The 22059-nt window shown below is 44.5% G+C and overlaps 1 protein-coding gene and 1 long non-coding RNA gene across 3 annotated transcripts; one reads left to right on the top strand and one right to left on the bottom strand.

Moving 5' to 3' along the window:
• Positions 1 to 1313: 1313 nt before the first annotated feature.
• LAMTOR5 (late endosomal/lysosomal adaptor, MAPK and MTOR activator 5) lies at positions 1314 to 6774 on the bottom strand. 2 transcript variants are annotated; one of them, XM_081220031.1, is made up of 4 exons: positions 6647 to 6774; positions 5718 to 5779; positions 3683 to 3800; positions 1314 to 1639 (listed from the first exon to the last, which is right to left on the bottom strand). In XM_081220031.1, exons 1-4 carry the CDS (start codon positions 6679 to 6681, stop codon positions 1579 to 1581), a joined length of 276 nt encoding a protein of 91 aa, XP_081076157.1. In that variant the 5' UTR covers positions 6682 to 6774; the 3' UTR covers positions 1314 to 1578. The 2 variants fall into 2 exon arrangements, with proteins under 2 accessions (XP_081076157.1, XP_081076156.1); XM_081220030.1 differs by lacking the exon at positions 6647 to 6774 and adding an exon at positions 6105 to 6470.
• Positions 6775 to 6852: 78 nt separating this feature from the next.
• LOC308607794 lies at positions 6853 to 21000 on the top strand. The gene is made up of 3 exons (XR_014014047.1): positions 6853 to 7180; positions 13121 to 13489; positions 20799 to 21000. It is a non-coding gene; the product is annotated as an uncharacterized lncRNA (long non-coding RNA).
• The last annotated feature ends 1059 nt before the right edge of the window (positions 21001 to 22059 follow it).

Raw genomic sequence — 22059 nt, 5'->3', positions numbered from 1 at the left:
CCAATCATACCTACTTCTGTAGTAGTCTGGCTGTTAAAAGTAAGGCTCTGACTTGGAGGCTTGGGTCCAAATGGTGACTCTGCTAATTCCTTATACTTAGTTACACAAATGCAAAATGGGACAAATTAGAGTACCTACCATACAGGGTATTTTTGACAACTATTTATGAAACTTTTATGCTTCCCTGTAATATTAGAAAAGTTTGCCAAGTTTACCAAAAAAAAATTCCTACTGCCATCTTTATTTTACAACACATTGAATTCGGGAAAAATTCTTTGCAGATTTGATATCCTTTTGTTACATTGTATTCAATATTTTGTATTTATTTAGTTCTGCTCAATTTTTAATCCTTAAGAGTTTAAACTTTTTCTCCATACAGGTTTTTTTTCATCCTTTATTAATTCCTAAATGCATTATTGTTTTTGTTGCTATTGCAAATGTTTTCTTATTTTCTATTTTGAGGTATAGAAGAAGCTTTTTCACTTTTTGTAAGTTGATCTTCATCTTGTAATTCTGAATTTTTTATTAGTTCAGGTGGTGTTTTTATTAGTTCATGTTTTTTAATTAAAACTGTTTTATTGTGGTAAAATACATAAAACAAAATTTACTGTCTTAACCATTTTTTTATCTTAACCATTTTTAAGTGTACAGTTTAGCGGTATTAAATACATTCATATTATTGTTGCCACCATCACCACCATCCATCTCTAGAACTCTTTTCATCTTGTAAAACTGAAACTCTGTACCCATTAAACAGTAGCTCCCCATTTTTTCCCCTCACCCTAGCAACCACCATTCTACTATCTCTATGAATTTGACTGCTCTAGGTACCTCATGTAGGTGGAATCATACAGGATTTGTCTTTTTGTGACTGGCTTATTTTACTTAGCATAATGTCCTCTAGAGTCCTCCATGCTGTAGCATGTGTCAAAATCTCTCCTTTTTTTTAACACTGAATAATATTCCATGGTATGTATATACATTTTGTTTATTCATTCACCCATCAACAGACATTTGAGTTGCTTCCACCTCTTTGCTATTGAGAACCCATATAGGGTTGTTAATGAGAACTGAATGTGTTCCTGGCATATAGTAAGTACTTACGATATCTACTATTATGTTTTTATTATGGCGTAGGAGTATCCTTGACTTGTTTTATATATCCATGGATGTTTCTGTGAGAATCTATGTATTTCAGGAGCCTCCAAAACAGAATGGTTTGGAGCAGTTACCTTTTTAAGAAAAAATACAATTTGATAATTGAAAAAATAAACATTTGATAAGAGTTTAAAGAATTCAGAAAAGATCCAAGCTTTCCTCCAACCAGTTTTATTAAACATAACAAAATTCTGTATACAAAGTGACCTAAACTTGCTTCAAAACATACTTCCCTTAACTATTTTGATAAGTCAATCCACAGAGTGTCAAAAAGCAGCTTACTCTAAAATTAATAGAAAAGTGCCCAATGCACATTACATGAATGGCCTAATTACTGGAACTCTAATAGCTCTATAAGATAATTAACATAAGGTACGATTGAGTCCCCATGACAAGCTGCTGGAGAACTGATACAAGATGTCAAGAGGCCATTTTGTGCACTGCCACTGTGATGCCATCGTGTTTCTGGATCATAATGTTCCTGAAAGGCAAAATGGAAGATATTCAGTAAAGTGTTGCAAGTGGGAGTCAATGTAAGATTAAAGATGCTGTTTGGTTTAGGACACAACTAAAAAAATAATACTTTTCTATGTATGAAAGCAATATCTAAACACAATAAAACACTTGGGTGCTCGCTTCGGCAGCACATATACTAAAAATTGGAACGATACAGAGAAGATTAGCATGGCCCCTGCGCAAGGATGACACGCAAATTCGTGAAGCGTTCCATATTTTTGAAAAGGGAACACTCTTGCACTGCTGGTGGGAATGTGAATTGGTACAGCCACTATGGAGAACGGTATGGAGGTTCCTTAAAAAACTACAAATAGAACTACCATATGACCCAGCAATCCCACTACTGGGCATATACCCTGAGAAAACCATAATTCCAAAAGAGACATGTACCAAAATGTTCATTGCAGCTCTATTCACAATAGCCCGGAGCTGGAAACAACCTAAGTGTCCATCATCGGATGAATGGATAAAGAAGATGTGGCACATATATACAATGGAATATTACTCAGCCATAAAAAGAAACGAAACTGAGCTATTTGTAATGAGGTGGATAGACCTAGAGTCTGTCATACAGAGTGAAGTTAGTCAGAAAGAGAAAGACAAATACCGTATGCTAACACATATATACGGAATTTAAAAAAAAAATGTCATGAAGAACCTAGGGGCAAAACGGGAATGAAGACGCAGACCTACTTGAGAATGGACTTGAGGATATGGGGAGGGGGAAGGGTGGGCTGTGACAAGGCGAAAGAGAGGCATGGACGTGTATACACTACCAAACGTCAGGTAGATAGATAGTGGGAAGCAGCCGCAGAGCACAGGGAGATCAGCTCGGTGCTTTGTGACCGCCTGGAGGGGTGGGATGGGGAGGGTGGGAGGGAGGGAGATGCATGAGGGAAGGGATGTGGGAACAGATGTATATGTATGACTGATTCACTTTGTTATAAAGCAGAAACTAATTAAAAAAATGAATAAATAAACTTAAAAAAAAAAAAAAAAAAAACACTTGGGAAATACAGAAAAGTATAAAATATAAAAATGAAATTAATTCTATAATCCTATCACTCAAAGACAACCACTACTGGGGCTTCCCTGGTGGCGCAGTGGTTGAGAGTCCGCCTGCCGATGCAGGGGACACGGGTTCGTGCCCTGGTCCGAGAAGATTCCACATGCCGCGGAGCGGCTGGGCCCGTGAGCCATGGCCGCTGAGCCTCTGCGTCCGGAGCCTGTGCTCCGCAACGGGAGAGGCCACAACAGTGAGAGGCCCGCGGTACCACAAAAAAACCAAAACCAACCACTATTAATATTTTCCTTTTTTAATCTGCATGTATACCATATATACATTTTTTCTCACTTTACAGAACTGTGATCATAATGTGCATAGTTTATTTATTTAAAATTTTTATTTATTTATTTTTGGCTGTGTCAGGTCTTAGTTGCAGCACAGTGGGATCTTTCATTGCAGCATGAAGGTTCTTCATTGCGGCACACGGGCTCTCTGTTTGTGGCACGTGGGCTCAGTAGTTGCAGCGTGCAGGCTTAGTTGCTCCGCGGCATGTGGGATCTTAGTTTCCTGACCAGGGATTGAACCCACGTCCCCTGCATTGGAAGGCGGATCCTTTACCACTGGACCACCGGGGAAGTCCCTGTGCATAGTTCTGCTTTTTTCATTTACTATTATTCGGAGGACACTCACTTGGAATGTCTTTGGTATTTCTATTACTACAGACACTGTTTCTGTTCTTTGTTTAGTCTTCCTCTGTGTTATTTATTGCTTCTTTTATTGATAGTTCATGACGACTCTTACTCTTCATTTAAATGTCTTTGTGGTGTGAAAGCACATTAGCTTTAGGTCAATCCATCTGCTCCTGTGGTCCAAAGGGTGGAACCTTCCTCCAAGTACTTTGAGAAATCACTGATGAACACAGGGCAAGCCCCAGTCAAGTTTCCTGGGGATTGATTTTTCTGAATGAAAAGGAAAGGAAGGGATCTGCTGCCATCTACTCACCCATTATCTGATTCTAGACACACCACAGGAATATCAGTGGGGTCTGAGGTTAGCTTAGCTGCTTGCTGGGCTAAAACAGATATCACCCCAGCATGCTCATCTGACAGGGTTCCGCGGCCTGGAAGACAGAGATGATATCATGCTGCCTGACTGTCCAAAAATGAGTATAGAGGTACAGTAGAACTGAATTGAATTATTCACAAAAAGAAGGTTCAGCTCATGGTCTCTTAGGTTAGGTATTGACATAAAATGATTCTGCCCTGATACTCAGTGGTTACATCAGTGAGAAAGCCAATAACAGCTTTTAAGTCAGTAAAAGGCCATAACACTCAATTTTCCAAGTCATTCCCATCACCATCTCTAAACACCTTCTCAAGCATATAAGGAAGCTGTAATTCAAGTCAATCTGAAAGCAAACTGAAACGAAGAAATGCAGAGGTAAGACTGACAAAAACCAGTAAGGGCAAGAGACTTGTTGAAACTAATTAATTCCTCATGGAAAATCTGATTTCCTTTTACTGAGATCAACCTCAAAGGATATAAAGATCTTTACTCAGGAGTTTGGCTGTAAGATCACCTTAACAGCATGTATAAATATTCTGTGAGCAATTGTTTCCACTAGAATAAACTGGTTTTTCAAATAGCAACAGAATTGGCTTTTTACTAATGTTTGTTTTAGCCTGTAGATAATAACTAAATCTTGGATGTCAGGAACAAAATGTAATTACTAAGTTTACAATATCTTTCTGTATATAAAGGCCACACAAGCCCATCTGCCTGAAACTAACTCAGGTAATAGACATGACAATATGGCAGAGTTGATGGATTTACTGTTGTTACATAAAACATTAACTGGGCACACAGTGCAGTCTTTTGGGCCTTGAAGTTTCTTGAAGGAATACATTTAGTTCTACATTTCCACACTTGAATTTCAGCCTTTCCTTTGTGAGCCTGGCAAGTGCCTCAAAAAAAATCTGCCTTTTTTCTTCCAGCTAAACTGATTTGTGTGTAAAACCTGAGTTACAGACTACTTCCTTCAATTACCATCCCAGCAAAAATTCAGAGCTTTAAAAAGCCCTGCAGTACAGAGGAGTAAGGAGCAAGGTGTCCTGGGTTTACTAGTTCTGACATTACTTAGCTGAAGGCTTCCACTGTTTACCTTTCTGGATTTATTTTCTCATCATTAATTGTTACCATTTATTGAGCATTATGCCTAGGTTCTGTGCTGAGTGTTTTACATATATAATTTTATAGTATTCTGATTAAGAGGCTTCAGAGCCAGACTCAAATCCTAGCTCAACCACTTACTAGCTGTACGACCTTATAGGCAACTCAGTCAACCTCTGTGCCTCCATTTCTTTATCTGCCTAACACGGTTGTCCTGAGGATTAAATGACTTAGTATACACAAAGCACTTAGAACGGTGCCTGGCACATAGTAAGAGCTCAATAAATGCAATTCCATAATAATAATTATTATTAAGCAACAACTCAGTAAAGAAACTGAGGCTCAGAAAGGTTCTTTTTGGTCCAAGCTGACACCACTAGTAAATGGAAGAGCAAGGGGTTGAAGCTAGGTGTGTCCAACCCTGCAGCCCCCATTTTTACTACCTACTCACTTACTCTTAAGTGAAGTTGGACTAAAAAGTAACACCACCCATCTAGCAGGGTTATTGTGAAAATTAGAGATAATGTATAGAAAGCTTCACAGTCTCACCATATGGCATAAATTCAATAAATGGTAACTGCTGTCATTATCAAGTCCTTTCTAGACCCAATTTAAAATGATTCAAATACTTTAGTAGAAACGACTCTGTAGTGCTAGAACTGCAAGGAACATTTCTACCTTTATAAACACCAATTGAGAAGTTTCAATTTCCTAATTTTGTTATTTGGGGATGATCTCTACGCTTGCAAAAGTCCCCAGAAAGTGGCAGGGTAACAGGAAATAAAAACTAGAGAATAATAGCACACTAGGCTCCCAGTCAACATCAGATGCTGTGCAATCCACCAAAGGGTTGATGTGAGATACTTACAGCCCAAATTGAGTCCTTGTGAATCTGTGCACAGGACTCCAACAATGGATGGATTCTTCATTCTAATTCCAGGAATGCAGGAAGAAGAAAGCAAATGATGTGGGAAAATGAATTTAAATAATTATAACACAAATATGCTTTCTCTGTACCAGGCATTTGTTGTAGTACTTTAAATCAGTGTTAATCTTTTTTCACTATGGCCCACCCCTGCCCCAAGAAAAATTAAATTACAATTAACTGATTTAAATTAAATAGTTAAACCAGTTTCTCTCTCATGAGAATAAAGACTGTGCCAGTTACTGTTGAGCTCTGGAGGGCCACAAACGTTGCAATAGTTGGGATTTTGTTGCCTTCGTTAAAAATGCATATGTTAACATACTAACTCACTTGAAACAACTGTTGAAAAACTCTTCAGTAACACGGGCTGCCTCCTGGAGGGGTAGTGGGAAGCTGAGGGGCACTGATGCGAGGGAGGTGTTTCCCTGTACGCCTTCTTGTATTTTTCCAACTTTGGATTTTACGTAGATATTACTCATTCGAAAAATTTAACGGATGCCTTTCAGCAAGTAACTGGTTACACCCGGAAGGAAATACGCGTGTGTGTTTATATTTATAAGGCAGGGCTCTGCACAAGTGGTACTTCCTTGCCCCAAACGAACACGGTTCCTAAAACTCCCGAAGAACGACCCTGTCCAGACAGACAATCTCAGCACGAGAGTCGGGTTTGGGCTCTGGCCGCGGAGACCCGCTCGGGAGAGAGAGTGCGGAGCCCCGGCGGGATTTAATTCCGGGTCATTTCGCACCCACACCGGAGGCCCCGGGACAGGGCGTCCCCAAGACGCCCGGCCGGCGCTCGCAGCTCGCGCCCTCTGTCCCGTTCAAATCCCCCAGCCGCGACCCCAGGACAGGCCGACGAGAATACTACTCACGTGTCCTCCAAGTGCTGCTCTAAAGTTGCCTCCATCCCGCCGCGAGTCGTCTCCTTCTTCGCCGCTGGTCTCGGGTGCCCCTCGGTCGTTCACATGACGCGAGCGGGCCGTGGGCAGGAACGGTGCCTCCAAAGGGACAAACTTCGCGGCGCAGCCTTCGCGTTGTGTCCAGGATGACATCTTTACGCGCCCGCGAGCGGGGCGGAGGTTCTGCTGCCTGTGCAACAGGCGAGGGGACGGCGCGGAATGCCGCCGCGGGAGGGAGGTCTGCAGTCGTCCCTCGGAGCCGGCCTCCTGGCCTGTCCCTTTGTCTCCTCCACACAGACCTTTGGATTCCAATTCCACCGACTCCAAGAAGTCGGGCCAGACCCTGTTGAAGTTTTACAATAACCCGGCCGGTCCGACGGTGTCTCATCCAGGCGGTGGGGCAGAGAGAGACAAGAGAGACACAGGACCCCGGTGAAGGGTCCCCAGGCTTGTAGGGCAAAAGACTGGACACAGGGACTAGAGGACGAGATGGAACAATGCTAATAGGTATGGGGAAAGTGTCGGGATTTTAACGAAAACGTTGGTTCTTCCCCTTTGGCGAGGGCTTGGGAAAGAACGTGTCACTTGTGATAAAGACTAGGTAGGACTACTTAAAAATAATCTTTAAAAAAGTTAATTATAAAAGCAGTTTTAAAAATAAGGAAAGAAAGCCCACCCATAGCCTCTGTCCAGAGATGACTATTAATCCCTTGGAGAATATTCTTTCAGCCAATTGTCTTTGCAGATGTATGCTCTTAATGTTGTTGTTGTTGTTTCTTTTTTAAGCAAAATTGACACACATGCTGGACATACAATTCTGTAGCTGACCCTTTTCACAGAATTTAGCATAAATGTCTTTTCATGTCAGTAAGTATTCATTTACACAACCTCTGTAACACAAAATAGTCCATATTATAATTGTTAATTGATTTAACCAACCCATATCAATGTGCAGTTAGGTTGCTTATAGTTTTATTGTTATTTTGGGTTCTTTGGCTATTACAAATGCTGGATGAATATCCTCATAGTCAAATATTCGTGCAGTTTAAAATTTTCCTTATGAGTTACTAGAATGGAATTATCGGGTCAAAGGATATTGACATTTTTAAGGCTTTTAAAATACACTTACAAATTGCCCCGCAGAAAGGTGGTAACAATTTACACTCAGATTGGTAGCATTTTTTTTTTTTTTTTTTTTGGTGCGGTACGCGGGCCTCTCACTGTTGTGGCCTCTCCCGTTGCGGAGCACAGGCTCCGGACGCGCAGGCTCAGCGGCCATGGCTCACGGGCCCAGCCGCTCCGCGGCACGTGGGATCTTCCCGGACCGGGGCACGAACCTGTGTCCCCTGCATCGGCAGGCGGACTCTCAACCACTGCGCCACCAGGGAAGCCCAGATTGGTAGCATTTTGATGAAAATGGGAGTATGTCCAGAGGTCACCCATCCCCCATAAGCCAATACCCACTCCCTGTGCTTAAATCCTCCTAACATCACTCCTGGATCTACCTTTTCTCCAACCCTCTCACCTCCAGCTTTTACTCACAGCCCACCTTCTGTTCTGGGGCCCAGCTTCAAGGCTTCTCTCGACTTGAATTCACAGTCCCTCTTCATTCCATAGCTGTGATGGTGAGAAACTTGCAGCTGCCTTAAAATTCCAGTCTTGAATATTGTAATTCAGGAGTTTTAGACTCCTGCCCTAGAAAAATGATTTATATTAACCTCGGGGTCACATAATATGGGCCATTTAAATTTTAGAAAAAGCTGTTTAAAACTAACTGTTTTAAAACTGTGCCCTTAAAACATAGCATCAGAAAATGTGAGGAGCCGGGCTGCTTGCTGTTGAAGTCCTGCCCCAGGCAGCTCGGCACCACAGTACCGCCCCCCTTGTGGTCCCAATGTGGTGTAAGCTTTGCTGGACTGGGGCATCTTAGCTCTGGCTTTCTAACCCTCAGGGCAGCGACGTCCAATAGCAACGGAATGTGAGCCAGCCACAGCTGTAATTTTAAATGGCCTGGTAGCCACGCTAAAAAAAGTAAAACAGGTGAAATTAATTTTAATAATATATTTTATTTATCCAAATACTATGTCCAAAATATTATCATTTCAACATGTAATCAATTTTTAAAATACAGAGATGTTTGCATTCCCCTGCCCCACCCCGGACTAAGTCTTCAAAATCCGGTGTATATTTTACACTGACAGCGTGTTTCAATTCAGACTAGCCACATTTCAAGTGCTCAATAGCTATGTGTGTGATGAGTGGCTACCATTGGTTAATGCAGCTCTAGGATATCTCTGATTATCTCAAAGCCAGATCAGTGATTATAGGATTCCCGGAAAAGCTGGTGATCACTTTTTACGCTGCTAAGGAAGGCCTCCGAGGGGAATATGAGCACGTAGGAAGAGGTTGACTGCTGGCTCAAACATCCTTGTTGCTCCGGAGGTGGGAAGGCAGGCTATTCCACACCACCCCCTCTTTCTGTGTCCTCTTGCTGTTTTGTCCCTGCAGAAGGAGCGGTGGCTTATATAAGCTGGGGACATGCTGTGGGCTGGAGTGATGGTTAGTTGGACAAGGTGTCTGACCCCTAATTGTTTTCTACTTCAGCTTGTGAGGTATTTGATGATTCTTTATTCTCAGTTTTGAGTACTGATAACCATTTTGGGTGTGACAGGAGAAGTCCCAGGACACCCATATCAGAGTACTTGCCTCATTGAATTGTAATTTTTTTTTTTTTTTTTTCTTTTCTTTTTGCGGTATGCGGGCCTCTCACTGTTGTGGCCTCTCCCGTTGCGGAGCACAGGCTCCGGATGCGCAGGCCCAGCGGCCATGGCTCACGGGCCCAGCCGCTCCGCGGCATATGGGATCCTCCCAGACCGGGGCACGAACCCGTATCCCCTGCATCGGCAGGCGGACTCTCAACCACTGCGCCACCAGGGAGGCCCTGAATTGTAATTTTTTATATGTTTACTTTTCAAGACAGAAAGGGTGTTTTCTCCATTTCTGCATCCTGAGCGCTGCGGAGCACAATAGGACTCCAGTAATATTTACTGAAGAACCTTGATGGGTTTTTTGAGAAAAAGACTCTGTGTTATGTAAAGAAGCTTTAAGTCCTCAACTTTAACCACCTTTATCCTCTTCTCCTTCCCCCCCCCTCCATAAACTAGCTCTTGGAAAATGGAAACCCCAGGAGGGTGCTGCAGAGATTGCCCATGCCCACATGTCCTGACTGGGAAGGGGGAGATGAGAAGCTGGGTGGTGTGAACCAGACCTTGTAGGTCATCTCACGGCTGTTGGCCTGAGACCCTAAGCGCTCTTCTTTGACCTATCAGGAGCAGAATCCTCGGGGCGGGGGCGGTCCATTTAAAAAGTGACACTCTAGTAGAGGGTCTGGCCCTTCCCTGGGTGCAGAGGGCCCTGCTGCGCCAGGGCCAGCCCCCTTGTTCACTCTTTCAAGTGCTTAGGGTCGCAGGCCTGCAGTGGAATGGGCCTGAAGCTGGGCTGGGAACGAACCCTCACATGCCACCAGGGGGCACCAAGGCCACGGAAAACTCTGCTCAGGCTGGCGGATCCTAAGTGAGTTACAGGGACCCACGAGCCTCCTGAGCTGGTCCTCAGCTTGCTGAGGACAGCACTAGGCTAGATTGGTGGCCTTGGAGTCAGGCGATGTAGAATTGGATCCTGGCTTAGCCACTGCCTACACATGTGACCCCCAAGCCTCAGGGGCTCATCTGTGACATGGTAACACCATTACCTGCCTCATCAGGTTGTGGGGAGGATGATATGAGATTTTTCATGTAAGCGGGCCGGTGCATTGTGGGAGTCAATCAATAAGGTTTGCTAAATCTCAGTAAGAAGACCCATTTGGGCTTCCCTGGTGGCGCAGTGGTTGAGAGTCCGCCTGCCGATGCAGGGGACACGGGTTTGTGCCCCGGTCCGGGAAAATCCCACATACCGCGGAGCAGCTGGGCCCGTGAGCCATGGCCGCTGAGCCTGTGCGTCCGGAGCCTGTGCTCCGCAACGGGAGAGGCCACAACAGTGAGAGGCCCGCGTACCGCAAAAAAAAAAAAAAAAAAAAAGGAAGACCCATTTGTCTCCTCAGGTTGCTTACAGTCTAGGCGAGGACACACATGAGCAAATAACTAACAGCTCAAAGAAGATAAGAGCCGAATGACCACTACAGACCTCAAGCAATCTAGTGTTCATGTGGGTGTGAGGTCGCAAGGCTGCATTTAAATGAGACGATGAAATATGTTTTATTATACTTTTCTAGGGTGTGTAAAGTTAATAAAACTGTGAGAAAAAAAATCACCTGGAATCCTAGCCCTAACCTTAATGACATGAATGTGAAAAGCTAAATGGAATGGGATGGGATTTGGAAGGTGGAGATGGGGAAAGGCATGTCCCAAGGTTCACAGGAGTCCTGCCAGCTAAAGCCTCTCACTCCACATGAGCTACTGGATAGGACACTGGGGTGCAGACCCCTGTCTTCCGATCGTGGACACTGCCTGAAAGCTGAGTCCTAGATCCAAAGCCTAACTCCTGATAGTAATAAGAGCAGTAATACCCTTAGCAGTTCGTACACACGGAGTGACAGCTGCGTGCCAGGCATGTCACAGGCCTTATTCGTCCTGAGAACCTTTTTGAAGTAGCTATTGTCACTGTCCTCACTTAAGAGTTAAAAAAAAACTCCCTGAGGCTCAGAAGATCAATCCTTCCTCAGGATCAGCCTGCTTGTGAGTGGCGGAGCCTCACCATTAACGTGCCCCCTGTGCTGCCTCAGCTTCTCTTACTTCATCAGCAACACAATCGCGGTGACGTGAGAGGGTTCTGGAGGCCCAGTCCAGCTCTCTTATTCTCTAGAGAAGAAATCTGAGGCACAGGGAGGGGAAGTGGCTAATTTAGAACTTGAGCATGGAATTCTTAACCCTCCATGCAGTGTTCTAACTATATTGTGTTGCTACAGGTTGTCTTAGAGCTTTAGTTAAAACAATTTTAGAGACACTCTTGTTGAATTGTGTCTCCCCAAAATTCATGTTGAAGTCCTAGCCCCCAGTACTTCAGAATGTCACCTTACTTGGAAACAGGGTCTTTACAGAGGTAATCAAGTTAAAATGAGGTCATTAGGGTGGGCCCTAATTCGATATGACTGGTGTCCTTATAAAAAGAAATTTGGACACAGACATTCATAGAGGGAAGACAATGTGAAAAGACAGAGGGAGAAGACAGCCATCTCCAAGCCAAAGAGAGAGGCCTGGAGCAGATCCCTCCCTCACAGCCCTCAGAAGGACACCTTGATTTTGAACATCTAGACTCCAGAACTGTGAGGCAATAACTTTCTGTTGTTTAAGCCATTCAGTTTGTGGTACTGTGTTATGACAGCCCTGGGAAACCAATATACTCCTATATCCATAAAGTCTGCAAGTCAGCATCTGTGATCACAGGCATTTGGCAGCCCTTAATTATAGAGAATCTGGTTGGGAGGCTCACCCTCTCAGAGGCAAAAGGATAGAGCAGATAATCATTCCAGCTTGCTCCCAGCCTTGATACTTGGCTAACGAAGATGTTTTTCTTGCATTTGCCAACAGTGGTGGCATGACCCATTTGACTGTGGCCTTCTAGAGCCTGTTTTATATCTCCCTGAGCCTGGCCTATAAAAGGTGCTCAATAAATGTGTGCAGAGGGGATAGTGGGAAAATAGGCTTCTGGCCACTCTGGTCCAAGCCTCTCCAAGCAATGGGTTGGGCAGGGGAGTAGGGTACAGGCTATCAGTGGATGGAAGTTGAAATTGAGCACTGCCTCCTAAAGTTTATAGCTAAGCCCCAATTTTGGAAGACACAAGCAAAATATATTTTAGATGACTCAGGGTGGGCCAAGGACATTTCAGTTCAGGAAGCTATTTTCCTGCTGCTTTATTAATTTTGCTACTGAGGATAGATGAGATGCAGACTTCCATATCCAAGTCTTCATTAGATGCCCAGTTAATGCAGCCATGACAAATGGGCATGAAACCCTTATGAATAAAAAAAAGATCAGCCCAGTATAAAAAATTGTAGACTAGAGAAAAGGAAATTTAGAGGAGCTGATAAAATACCCTATCCTTAATTAGACTGTCTGCATCACACATCAAATCAGCCTTAATGCCAAGATTTATTGGCCCTTGGGATTGTGTAAATGAAATAAGTGCTTGAAAATGAATGGGAAAAAAAATTACCTGTATTAAAATGTATTTACAGTGCCGACCTGCACACTGATGCTTTTAGTTAAATGCAGGCCTTCAGCTTCTTTGGCTACGCCTCACTGTCTACCCAGCATGGACTCCCTTAGCCCCTGGGGAGTTTCAGAAAGCATGCTTGTGGGGTAACAATGTGTTCCCTTGTCAATCATCTCTGCCACTGTCCTGGAAAAATGCTTCGTGGGCAGTGAAATATCTTTGTGTCTTTATTTCAGCGTCTATGAACTTAGTGAAGTGTTACTGGTCCTTACTTCAGAGTAGAGAACGTTGTGAAGACAAGATGACCCATCTCGTTCTGCACATCCTGCCATGAAGAGCAGAGCGAGAAGCTTTTTTGTTGGCTGCCACCGTCTCTCTTGGAATCTGAATTTAGCTTCGGGAGCTTACCTATTGTTACAACACTGAATTACCCTCTTGTAAGACCTTGGACAAGTCCTCTAATGCCTTGATATCTCAGATTTTTTTCAATTCTCCCTGAAGATAAAGAATAGTATCCACCTCATAGCGGTGGTGTGGGAACTCCATGAGACGATGCATGTGAAGCCCCTCACACAGTCTCTGGGGCCACCGCAGACAGCGAACAGGTGAGAGCTGCTATTGTTGCCAGGACCTCAGGAAATGATAGCTGAGGCAAAGTTGAACTAGAGTGTCATTCAGGGCTCTTAGCTGCAAGCAACAGAAGCTGACTTTGGCTTATAGAGTAGGAAAGGAAATTTTAAAATGACACTGGGTAGCTCACGGTTACCCAATTGTTGGGAGGGCTGGAGAGCTCAGTCTAAGCTTCCAGTGACAAAGCTCCGAGCCCACCATGCCACCCCTGCCACTGGTCTTGTGGCAGCCCACGACAGCTTGCGGCACCAAGGCCATTACTGTGGCAGGAACCTAACCCTATGCCCGCTACGCCCCCGAAGCCAGACCCCCTCTGCTGCTGCCCTTGCCAGCAAAGTGGAATTTTCCCAGAGCCTCTGAATTGAAGTCTTGTGTGGGTAAGTTTAAGCGATGCAGCCTGTATCACATCCCTGGCTTTAGTTGCAAAGGAGGCTGAAGAGGAAATGTCTGCTTTCTGTATCTGTTCTGCAAGTGCCTGAGCAAAGCAAAGGCATTCACCTGGGGCCGGGCAGCAAGAGAGCATTTCAAGTGTCTCTTACAGGGAGGGGGCTTCCTTCTTTGCGTGAGGGAGAGCCCTTAGGTGAGGCACCCACAGCTCCTTCCATACCTCAGAGAGCAACTTTACCGGGCAAAGTTCCACGCCCTGGCATGGGGAGGGGAGAGCTATCTGCCCTTTCTTCTGCTTGAGTATAAGAATATGGAATTCAAGAGGTTGGTCATTTTGCTTTGTGCTTCTAGAGATAAGGGCCGTAAAATGCATCTCAGGGTATGTATGTCCGCCAGCTTCATGCTGTGTCCTCAATGCAGATCTGTAGTTTCATTTTTAAAATCGATTTCTCACTCCTAGTTTGCCAAATTCCATGTGAGTAGTAGTAATAAATCAGGCAGAGCTTCCTCACTCAAGGAGTTTATGTTCTATACAGTAAATAAGCTAGAGATCATGGAAAGAAAAAAAAACCCAAGTTTTATTTTGGGTAAGAGAAACTGTTCGAACCAATGATCATTACCAACAAAAACCTGAGTGTCTGGCCCAGCCCCGAGTCTGGGGCTACATTGTAAGGAAAGGACTCAGTGGGGCAGGCAGAGCTGCTTCTGGGAGGGAGAAGATGCACGAACGAGTGAGCGAAGGATGAAAAGAGAAACACCAAACCCTCAAGGTCGAGGGCTTATCAGAACTTAAGTGTATTGTCTTTGCCCTCCACGGTCCCTAGGAAAGCGTCTAGCACACAGAAAGTGTCCAGCAAATGTTCTGTTAGGCGGGGAATCCCTTTGAAAATCTCAGGAAAGTGACCCTCTTCAACCGTTCATCTGTCCATTATTCTAGCTCCCAAGGAACCAGTAGAAAGTGGGGGGCAGGGGCGCAATCACAGTGTGAAAAGCAGTGAAGGCAGTGGACAGTCTTCCTAACTTACCTGACTGAAAATGGATTTCATCTCTCTAGTCCTCAGTTTTAATATCTGTAAACTTGGTTGGTTTCTCACTCAAGAACATTGCATTTACTCTTGTACTTAAAGATAAAAAATTAACATTTACAAAGCACATCTCTTCACACACATTATCTCTTGTTAATTCCACAGTCATCCCATCAGGGATCTCCATCCTCATTTTGTGGATGAAGTAACTGAGGTCTGGAGAGGTCTATAGCTTGTCAAGGTCGTAGAACTTGAGAGTGTCCATGGCTTTGGGACTCCAGAGCTCGGGCCGGCCAGTCTCCAGGATGTAGATCCCAGGCGAATCAGTCTCTCTGCAACTGTCTCCTCAACCAGTCTAGACAACACAGGCCTGTGAGCCAGACCCAGAAAGTGGCCAGAGGCTGCTGTCTCCCCATCTCCCCTCCCAGCAGTGGGAGGACTTGTCTTGTGCCTTTAGACACCAGGAGTAAATCAACTGCCACATTAATTCTGGGCTGTCAGCATTTCCCCCAGGAGAAAGTCAGAGTCAGGGAGACTAATGTCTCATTGATCTTTCCAATTGCCAAAGGGGAAGGGAGATGAATGTAATCCCATCTGTCAAGGCGGAGAAGGGCCCGTCTGAAAGCAGACTGGATGACTTTTAAGGAGATGGCAGTTCATCACTCTCTGGACAAGCAAATATGAAAGTAGGACAGCCTTCTCTATGAGTTGGTAGGAACATTGGTCAGCAAAGAGAAGGCCTGGAGAAATGAGTGGCGCCATCTCTGGCCTTTGTTCCACTTGTCCTTCCCCTAGGACTTCGTGTTCTTTGTGTACACACAACCGCACAAGTGGGACAAAACCCACCCCTGACCCCCAAGAAATAGTTGACATTTGTTGAGGATTGATTATTGCCAGGTGCTGTACTAAGTGTTTTATATTTACTATCGAGCAGCTTTCTGAGGTGTTATTATGAGCACCATTTTACAGATGTGGAAACTGAGGCTCAGAGAGATTGAGTGAGTTGCCCAAGGTTGCTGAGCTAGTGAAGGGGGAAATCAGGTGGAGGCTGGCTCACCCTGAGCCTGCCCTCAACCACTCACAGAACACACTGGTTACCCAGCCAGGAAAGTAGCCCAGCAGCCCTGCTTCGAGATCACTGAGTCTTCACTCTACTCTCTGCTTCCTTGGTCAGCCCCTTAAGGAGCCCTGCTGACCCCAGCAGGTAAGTGTCTTTACCAGTGGTAGAGGCTGAGCCAAGTCTGAGGGGCTGGGATGCCTGGAGGCCTCAGTCAGGGTGTCTGGACAGCTGAGGCTCTGGGAGCGGTAGAGGAGTGGGCAGGCCCAAGGCCGTGGGTTTCAGCAGCACGCAAGGCACAGGCTCTGCTGAGGCTCCTCTGGGTTACTGCTGTGCACGGGTTCCCATGGAGGAGGGAGAGGTCAGCGACAGCCTCTCAGCAAGCCAGAAGCTGGGACATCCAGTGTCAAGCCACCGTACAGGCTGCTGTGGCCGCCGAGAGCCTGAGGAAATGCCATGGCCATGGGCTAGGAAGCTCAGGTGGGAATGGCCTGGGGCCCACAACAATGTGATCTCAAAAACCCAAGGAGGAATGTGCACACCTGAGATCCTCGGGGAACACAAGTCTCAGCATTAAATTCAAGCAGGGCAGAAGCACCCTGCAGAGTAAAGATCCCCAAAGAGAGGGGCTTTGCCGCCAGCCGTGGCTGGGGACACTCTGCCAAGGGAAAGGTCACTTGAGGGCGGCAGTTCTTATCCTCTGTGGCCAGAAGTTAAGGTTTCTAATTAATACCACTTTGGATCCGATAGAGGTGGCTGCTCTGTCCCGGGCTTGTTTGCGGTTTATCGCTGTGATTGATGCTGGTAACACTTAGAGTCTGTCAGGGAGCTATTTCATGGATGTCCCATGTGGTGGGATGGAGACAGCCAGGAAATGCAATTCCCTAGTTAAGGCAGAATCAGAGATGAATCTGAAGTATGGATGGAAAGGCCTAGGCCCCTTCTAGCCTCTTGTCAGGTAGGGGAAGGGGGTGTGGTGGAGGTGGAAGCTTGAGAGGAAGGCACTGACCTGGAGCTGTAGCAGGGACCTGTCGTGAAGAGAAATGACATATGAAAGAGGCCAGAAGCTTTTTTTCCCTAAGGCTTTCTCATGAAAAGTGTCACATCTGCGTTGGCCAGTAGACACACAAGAAAGGAAGCCAACAGGAAGGAAAACACTCTTCCTGCTGTTCCTGTGGTCTTTAATGTTCGCTCCAAACCACCATGTCTATCTGCCAGAAGTCTACCCATTAATCATAAGGCTGATTTCAAAAGTGAAAAGGTGTTTGAATCCCTCGATTAGAAATGATCTTCACCCTGACACCCACAGCACTTTGTATGTTACTGTCAAAGCATAATGTTCAAATATTTAAAAACATGGCTCTCATAAAATATGGAATGGGCAGGTGTCAAAGATTTAGTAATTCATGAATGAGGGAACCAATAAGATGGCAAAGCTGGTTCAAAGAGCATTTTGAGGAACTGGGTATTTATAAGCACTTAAAAGGAAATGTTCAAGTAAAATATCTAGGTTAAGAATAAAACTGGTTGCCCTCACACGTATGGTCAAATGATTTTTGGCAAGCATGCCAAGACCATTCAATGGGGAAAAGACGGTCTTTTTAAACAAATGGTGCTGGGAAAGTGGAACACCCATGTGTAAAAGAATGAAGTTAAATTCTTACCTTATACCATGTACTAAAGTTACCTCAAAGCAGATCAAAAGACCTAAATGGAGAAGCTAAAGCTATCAAACTCAGAAGAAAACATAAGGGAAGAACTTCATGACATTGGATTTGGCAATGATTTCTTGGATATGACACCAAAAGCACAGGGAGCAAAAGAAAAAAATAGATAAATTGGACTATATCAAAATTAAAAACTTTTGTGCATGGAAGCACACTATCAACAGAGCGAAAAGACAGCCCATGGAATGGGAGAAAACATTTGCAAATCATGCATCAGATAAGGGGTTAATATCCAGAATTTATAAAAGAACTCTTACAACTCAACAATAAAAAACCCAAACAACCTGATTTAAAAAATGGGCATAGGACTTGAATTGACATTTCTCCAAAGAAGATATACAAATGGCCAATAAGCATATGAAAAGATGCTCAACATCGCTAATCACTGGGGAAGTACAAATCAAAACCATAATGAGATAGCTTATACCCATTAGAATAAAAAAACCAAAAAGTAGTAAGTGTTGGGAAGGATCCGGAGAAATTGGCACCTTTGTGCACTGTTGGTGGGAATGTAAAACAGGAGAGCCACTGTGGAAAACAGTATGGTAGTTCCACAAAAAATTAGACGTAGAGTTATTCTTTGATCCATCAATTCCACTTCTGGATATATATCCGCAAGAACTGAAAGCAGAGTCTCAACAGATGTTTGAACACCCAAGTTTATAGGAGTATTATTCACAATAGCCAAAAGGTGGAAGCAGCCCAAGTGTCCATGGGCGGACGAATGGATGAGCAAAATGTGGTGTACATGTACAATGAAATATGATTCAGCCTTAAAAAGGAAAGAAACTGACACATGCTACAATATGAATGAAACTTAAGGACATTATACTAAGTGAAATAAACCAATCTCATGGACAAGTACTGCACGATTCCACTAATATGAGATATGTAGCATAGTCAAATTCATGGAGACCGAAAGTAGACTTTGGTTGCCAGGTGCTGGTGGGAGGGGAGAATGGGGAGTTATGTTTCATGGGTGTAGAGTGTCAGTGTTGAAGAATGAAAAGAGTCCTTGAGATGGATGGCGGTGATGGTTGCACAATGTGAATATAGTTAATGACACAGCTGTACACCTAAAAATGGTTAAGATGGTAAAATTTTATGTTATGTGTATTTTACCCCAATTAAAAATAAAACAACTGGTTAATGTCTTACAAGGCAGTTAAAAAAATCAGTCTTTATTGTTATGCTTTCTATTGAGTAGACATTATTTATATCTTTACTGGACATGATCTACAAGTTAACATGTAACTTCACAGAGTCTGAGCCCTAAATTAATGGTAAATAGCCATTAAACAAAGATACCTTCCCCTGGGTGATTAAATAATCCTTGGGTGGATTTGCGAAACAATGACCAAATGATGTTGAAGGGACTTACTGTCCTCTTGTGGCCTTATTTCCAGGTTTTGAATTATTAGTATTATTTCTTAACATCACAGTCATGTACATCCTTGCTTTTCCCACCAGTCCCTCAAGGGTAGGGGCTCTGTCTTATTCAGCTTTGCCTTCTCACTGTGTGCTCTGGTTTGCTGAATGGAACTGAAGAAGGACCAATGGGATAGAGCCACTTGGGAGCAGAAGACCTGCATTTAACTGTGTCTGTGACTATGACCATAGTCTCACCCATCAAATGAGGACATGGCACCTGAGTCCTGGGTGCAATGCTGGGCACTGGGGGTGCTGTCTAATCTCAGGGTTTCCTTCCAGCTCTAAAATGCTCGGATCCTACTTTGGTCATCATCACACAAGAAAGGATGCAAACACATAAACGAAACATATAATGAACACACACAAGAGCCTTTTTCAGGTGCACATAATACACAGAGGCATTTTTTTCTAGCTTTTCTTAGAAGAGCCATCCTTGATGCCATGTGATGTCTGTGGCCCTGGCTCCTGAGTTGGGAGGTGCACAAAGATGTGCTGTTTGTAGCTTTGCTAGAGAGGGAAGAGCTACAGTTTGCTGGAGGCAGGAGCACCTCCTCCCAGCAGCTGGGGGGCCCTGGGTCAGCAGGCCTCAGAGGGACAGTACCCGACCTCCAAGGCTGCTCTTGAGAAAGGAATTATATTGTCTTATATTGCTGTTTTCAATTAATTTCTTGACAGATTCTGGCTGTTCCTCTTCTTGTTTTTGTTAGGACAGGAGGACTCCCGGTGATTTATTAAGAAGGTGAAATTTTGTGTCCAGTTGGGAACTCTGGGGAGCTCTCGCTGAAATTAACTTGAGCGTTTTGGAGCCAGATTTACACGGCAGAATGGACCTGGGACTGCTCCTTCTGGCAGAAGCTGCTGGGCCACTGTGGATGATCTTTCCCATGTTGCACAATGTCCCCAAAGCCCTTGGAGCCATGCTCAGCCCCATCCTGGCATCCCCTGTGTCCCTCATGCCTCTGCCATGGAGGTCCAGCCACTTTACTTGGCTGTGGGTCTCATCAACTTGCAGGTGAATCCATCTATCCCCCCTCCCAGCCTGGCTTGGCCCCCTACTCATAAGCACTTACACAGTATTTCACAAAGACAATGTCTGCTGGCTGTGTCCCAGACTCTTGAATGTCAGCTCACATTAGTCATGGCCACGGATGCGGCTGGAATCTTGCTGACCAGGTCCCAAAGGTCTCTGCTGGTCTGCACTCCCCATGCTTGGGTTGGAGGCACTGCGGAGGATTTGGATGGTGAGTGTGGGCACCTCCCAGCTGCACCATTTCCTGGCATCCACCAGGCTGCCTCACGTCCACTCTAGACCCTCGGTCTCAGCAGGGGAAACCAAAAATCTCTCCCTAGCACCACAATCATCTTTTGCTGGCTGCTAAGCACCCTTGCTCTGAAAACAATAACCAACCACCATAAAAACAGTAGGTCTGCCTTCTCTGTCTAAGCATATACTGTGTAGGTGCTTTAGGGAGAGCACCAGAGGCCAGGGAGGATAATTTGTCCAAGGGCACCAGCTAAGATGGGACAGAATGAGGATTATTATTAGTTCTATAATTCCAATAATAATAATTCCAATACTCATGTTCTTTTTTATTTTTCCCTTTCCCACCCTTTTATAATTATTCTAAAGTAACATTTACTTCATTTTCTATTACAGAAAGAACGTGTGCACAAATAGAAAACAGAAAATGTAGAAACATATGAAGACGAAAGAACCACCAAGACAAATAAACCAAACCCAGGGTCATTAGCAGTTCCTCCTTGCCAAGATAAAATTGTGAACATTTTAGTTCCTTTCTTTTCCATCTTGTTCTTTTTGTGTGTCCATGCATTCACACACACACACACACACATACACACACACACGTGTAAAATGGGGATTACATTGTATATTCTTTTTTGTTTCCAGCTTTTTCCACTTAGCCATATAATGTTAACATTTCCCCACATTAATAAATGAGCTTCAGTCCTGGGCTCATTAACTCATCCAAGGCATGTTCTGCCCAACTTTGTTTTCTTCTGGGTCCAGTCATATGCCTCCTCTCTGGGCTGCACCCCAGGGGGACACTGAGCCTTTTCCAGCAGATTGAGCTTATTGGTACTGAGGGGCTTGCTTTGCAAGTGACACATACTCCTTTTGTCTGTAAATCTATCGAACTGTATTCAGGATGGGCCTGTTATCTTGTTCAAATCCTATGAGAGAGAGAGAGAGAGAGAGAGAGAGCGCCTTTCCCACAAGGATGCTCCACGGCTGTGTGCACACCCCTCTGTCCATACTGGATTTGGAACCAGAACAGCAAGAGCAGAGAATGGGGCACAGCCCCATTAGGATGGCTGACCCCCTTCCAGCCACTCCAGTCCTGTTTCCTAAAGGGAATTAGTTGTTGGCCTTGGGGAAAGAATTCTCAAAAGACTGTTGCATGGACATAGTAGGAACTGTTGACCTTGAGACCTGCATATGCTAGGTCTTATTTTCAGCTGAAATGAACCACTAACTGAGGGAAAAGAAGAGTATTTCACTTTGTGGTGAATCTTCTGAGCCTACGGGAATCATCTTGGCCCATGTTTATGTGTCACCTGGCCTCCGCCCAGGGTGACCACCCAGGGGGGCCACCTCCTTAGAAAGGACTGGCAGTCCAGGAGGCAAGCTTCCTGGGCAGCCTTTCCAAGGCTCAGCCCTGACCTCTTTGCCAAAAGGTGTTTTTTTTTTGTTTGTTTGTTTGTTTTAAGCAGTTTATTTCATGAACCACTAGAGCTGGGGAAAATGTTGATGAGTCATAACCCCATTCCCAGCACCAACAATCTATAGCTCTCAAAGGAAGAACTGTAATTCCAACTTGTTGACCTGAACCAGGAGGCTAAATGCACTGCTAGAATTCATTTCTGTGATTAGAGACAAAAACACAACTGGGGCCTCC

The sequence above is a fragment of the Mesoplodon bidens genome (genome assembly GCF_964165515.1).
Source record: "Mesoplodon bidens genome assembly, chromosome: 2".
NCBI lineage: Eukaryota > Metazoa > Chordata > Mammalia > Artiodactyla > Ziphiidae > Mesoplodon > Mesoplodon bidens.
Note: the sequence above shows the minus strand (reverse complement) of the source record. Positions and strands in the feature narration are given on the sequence as shown.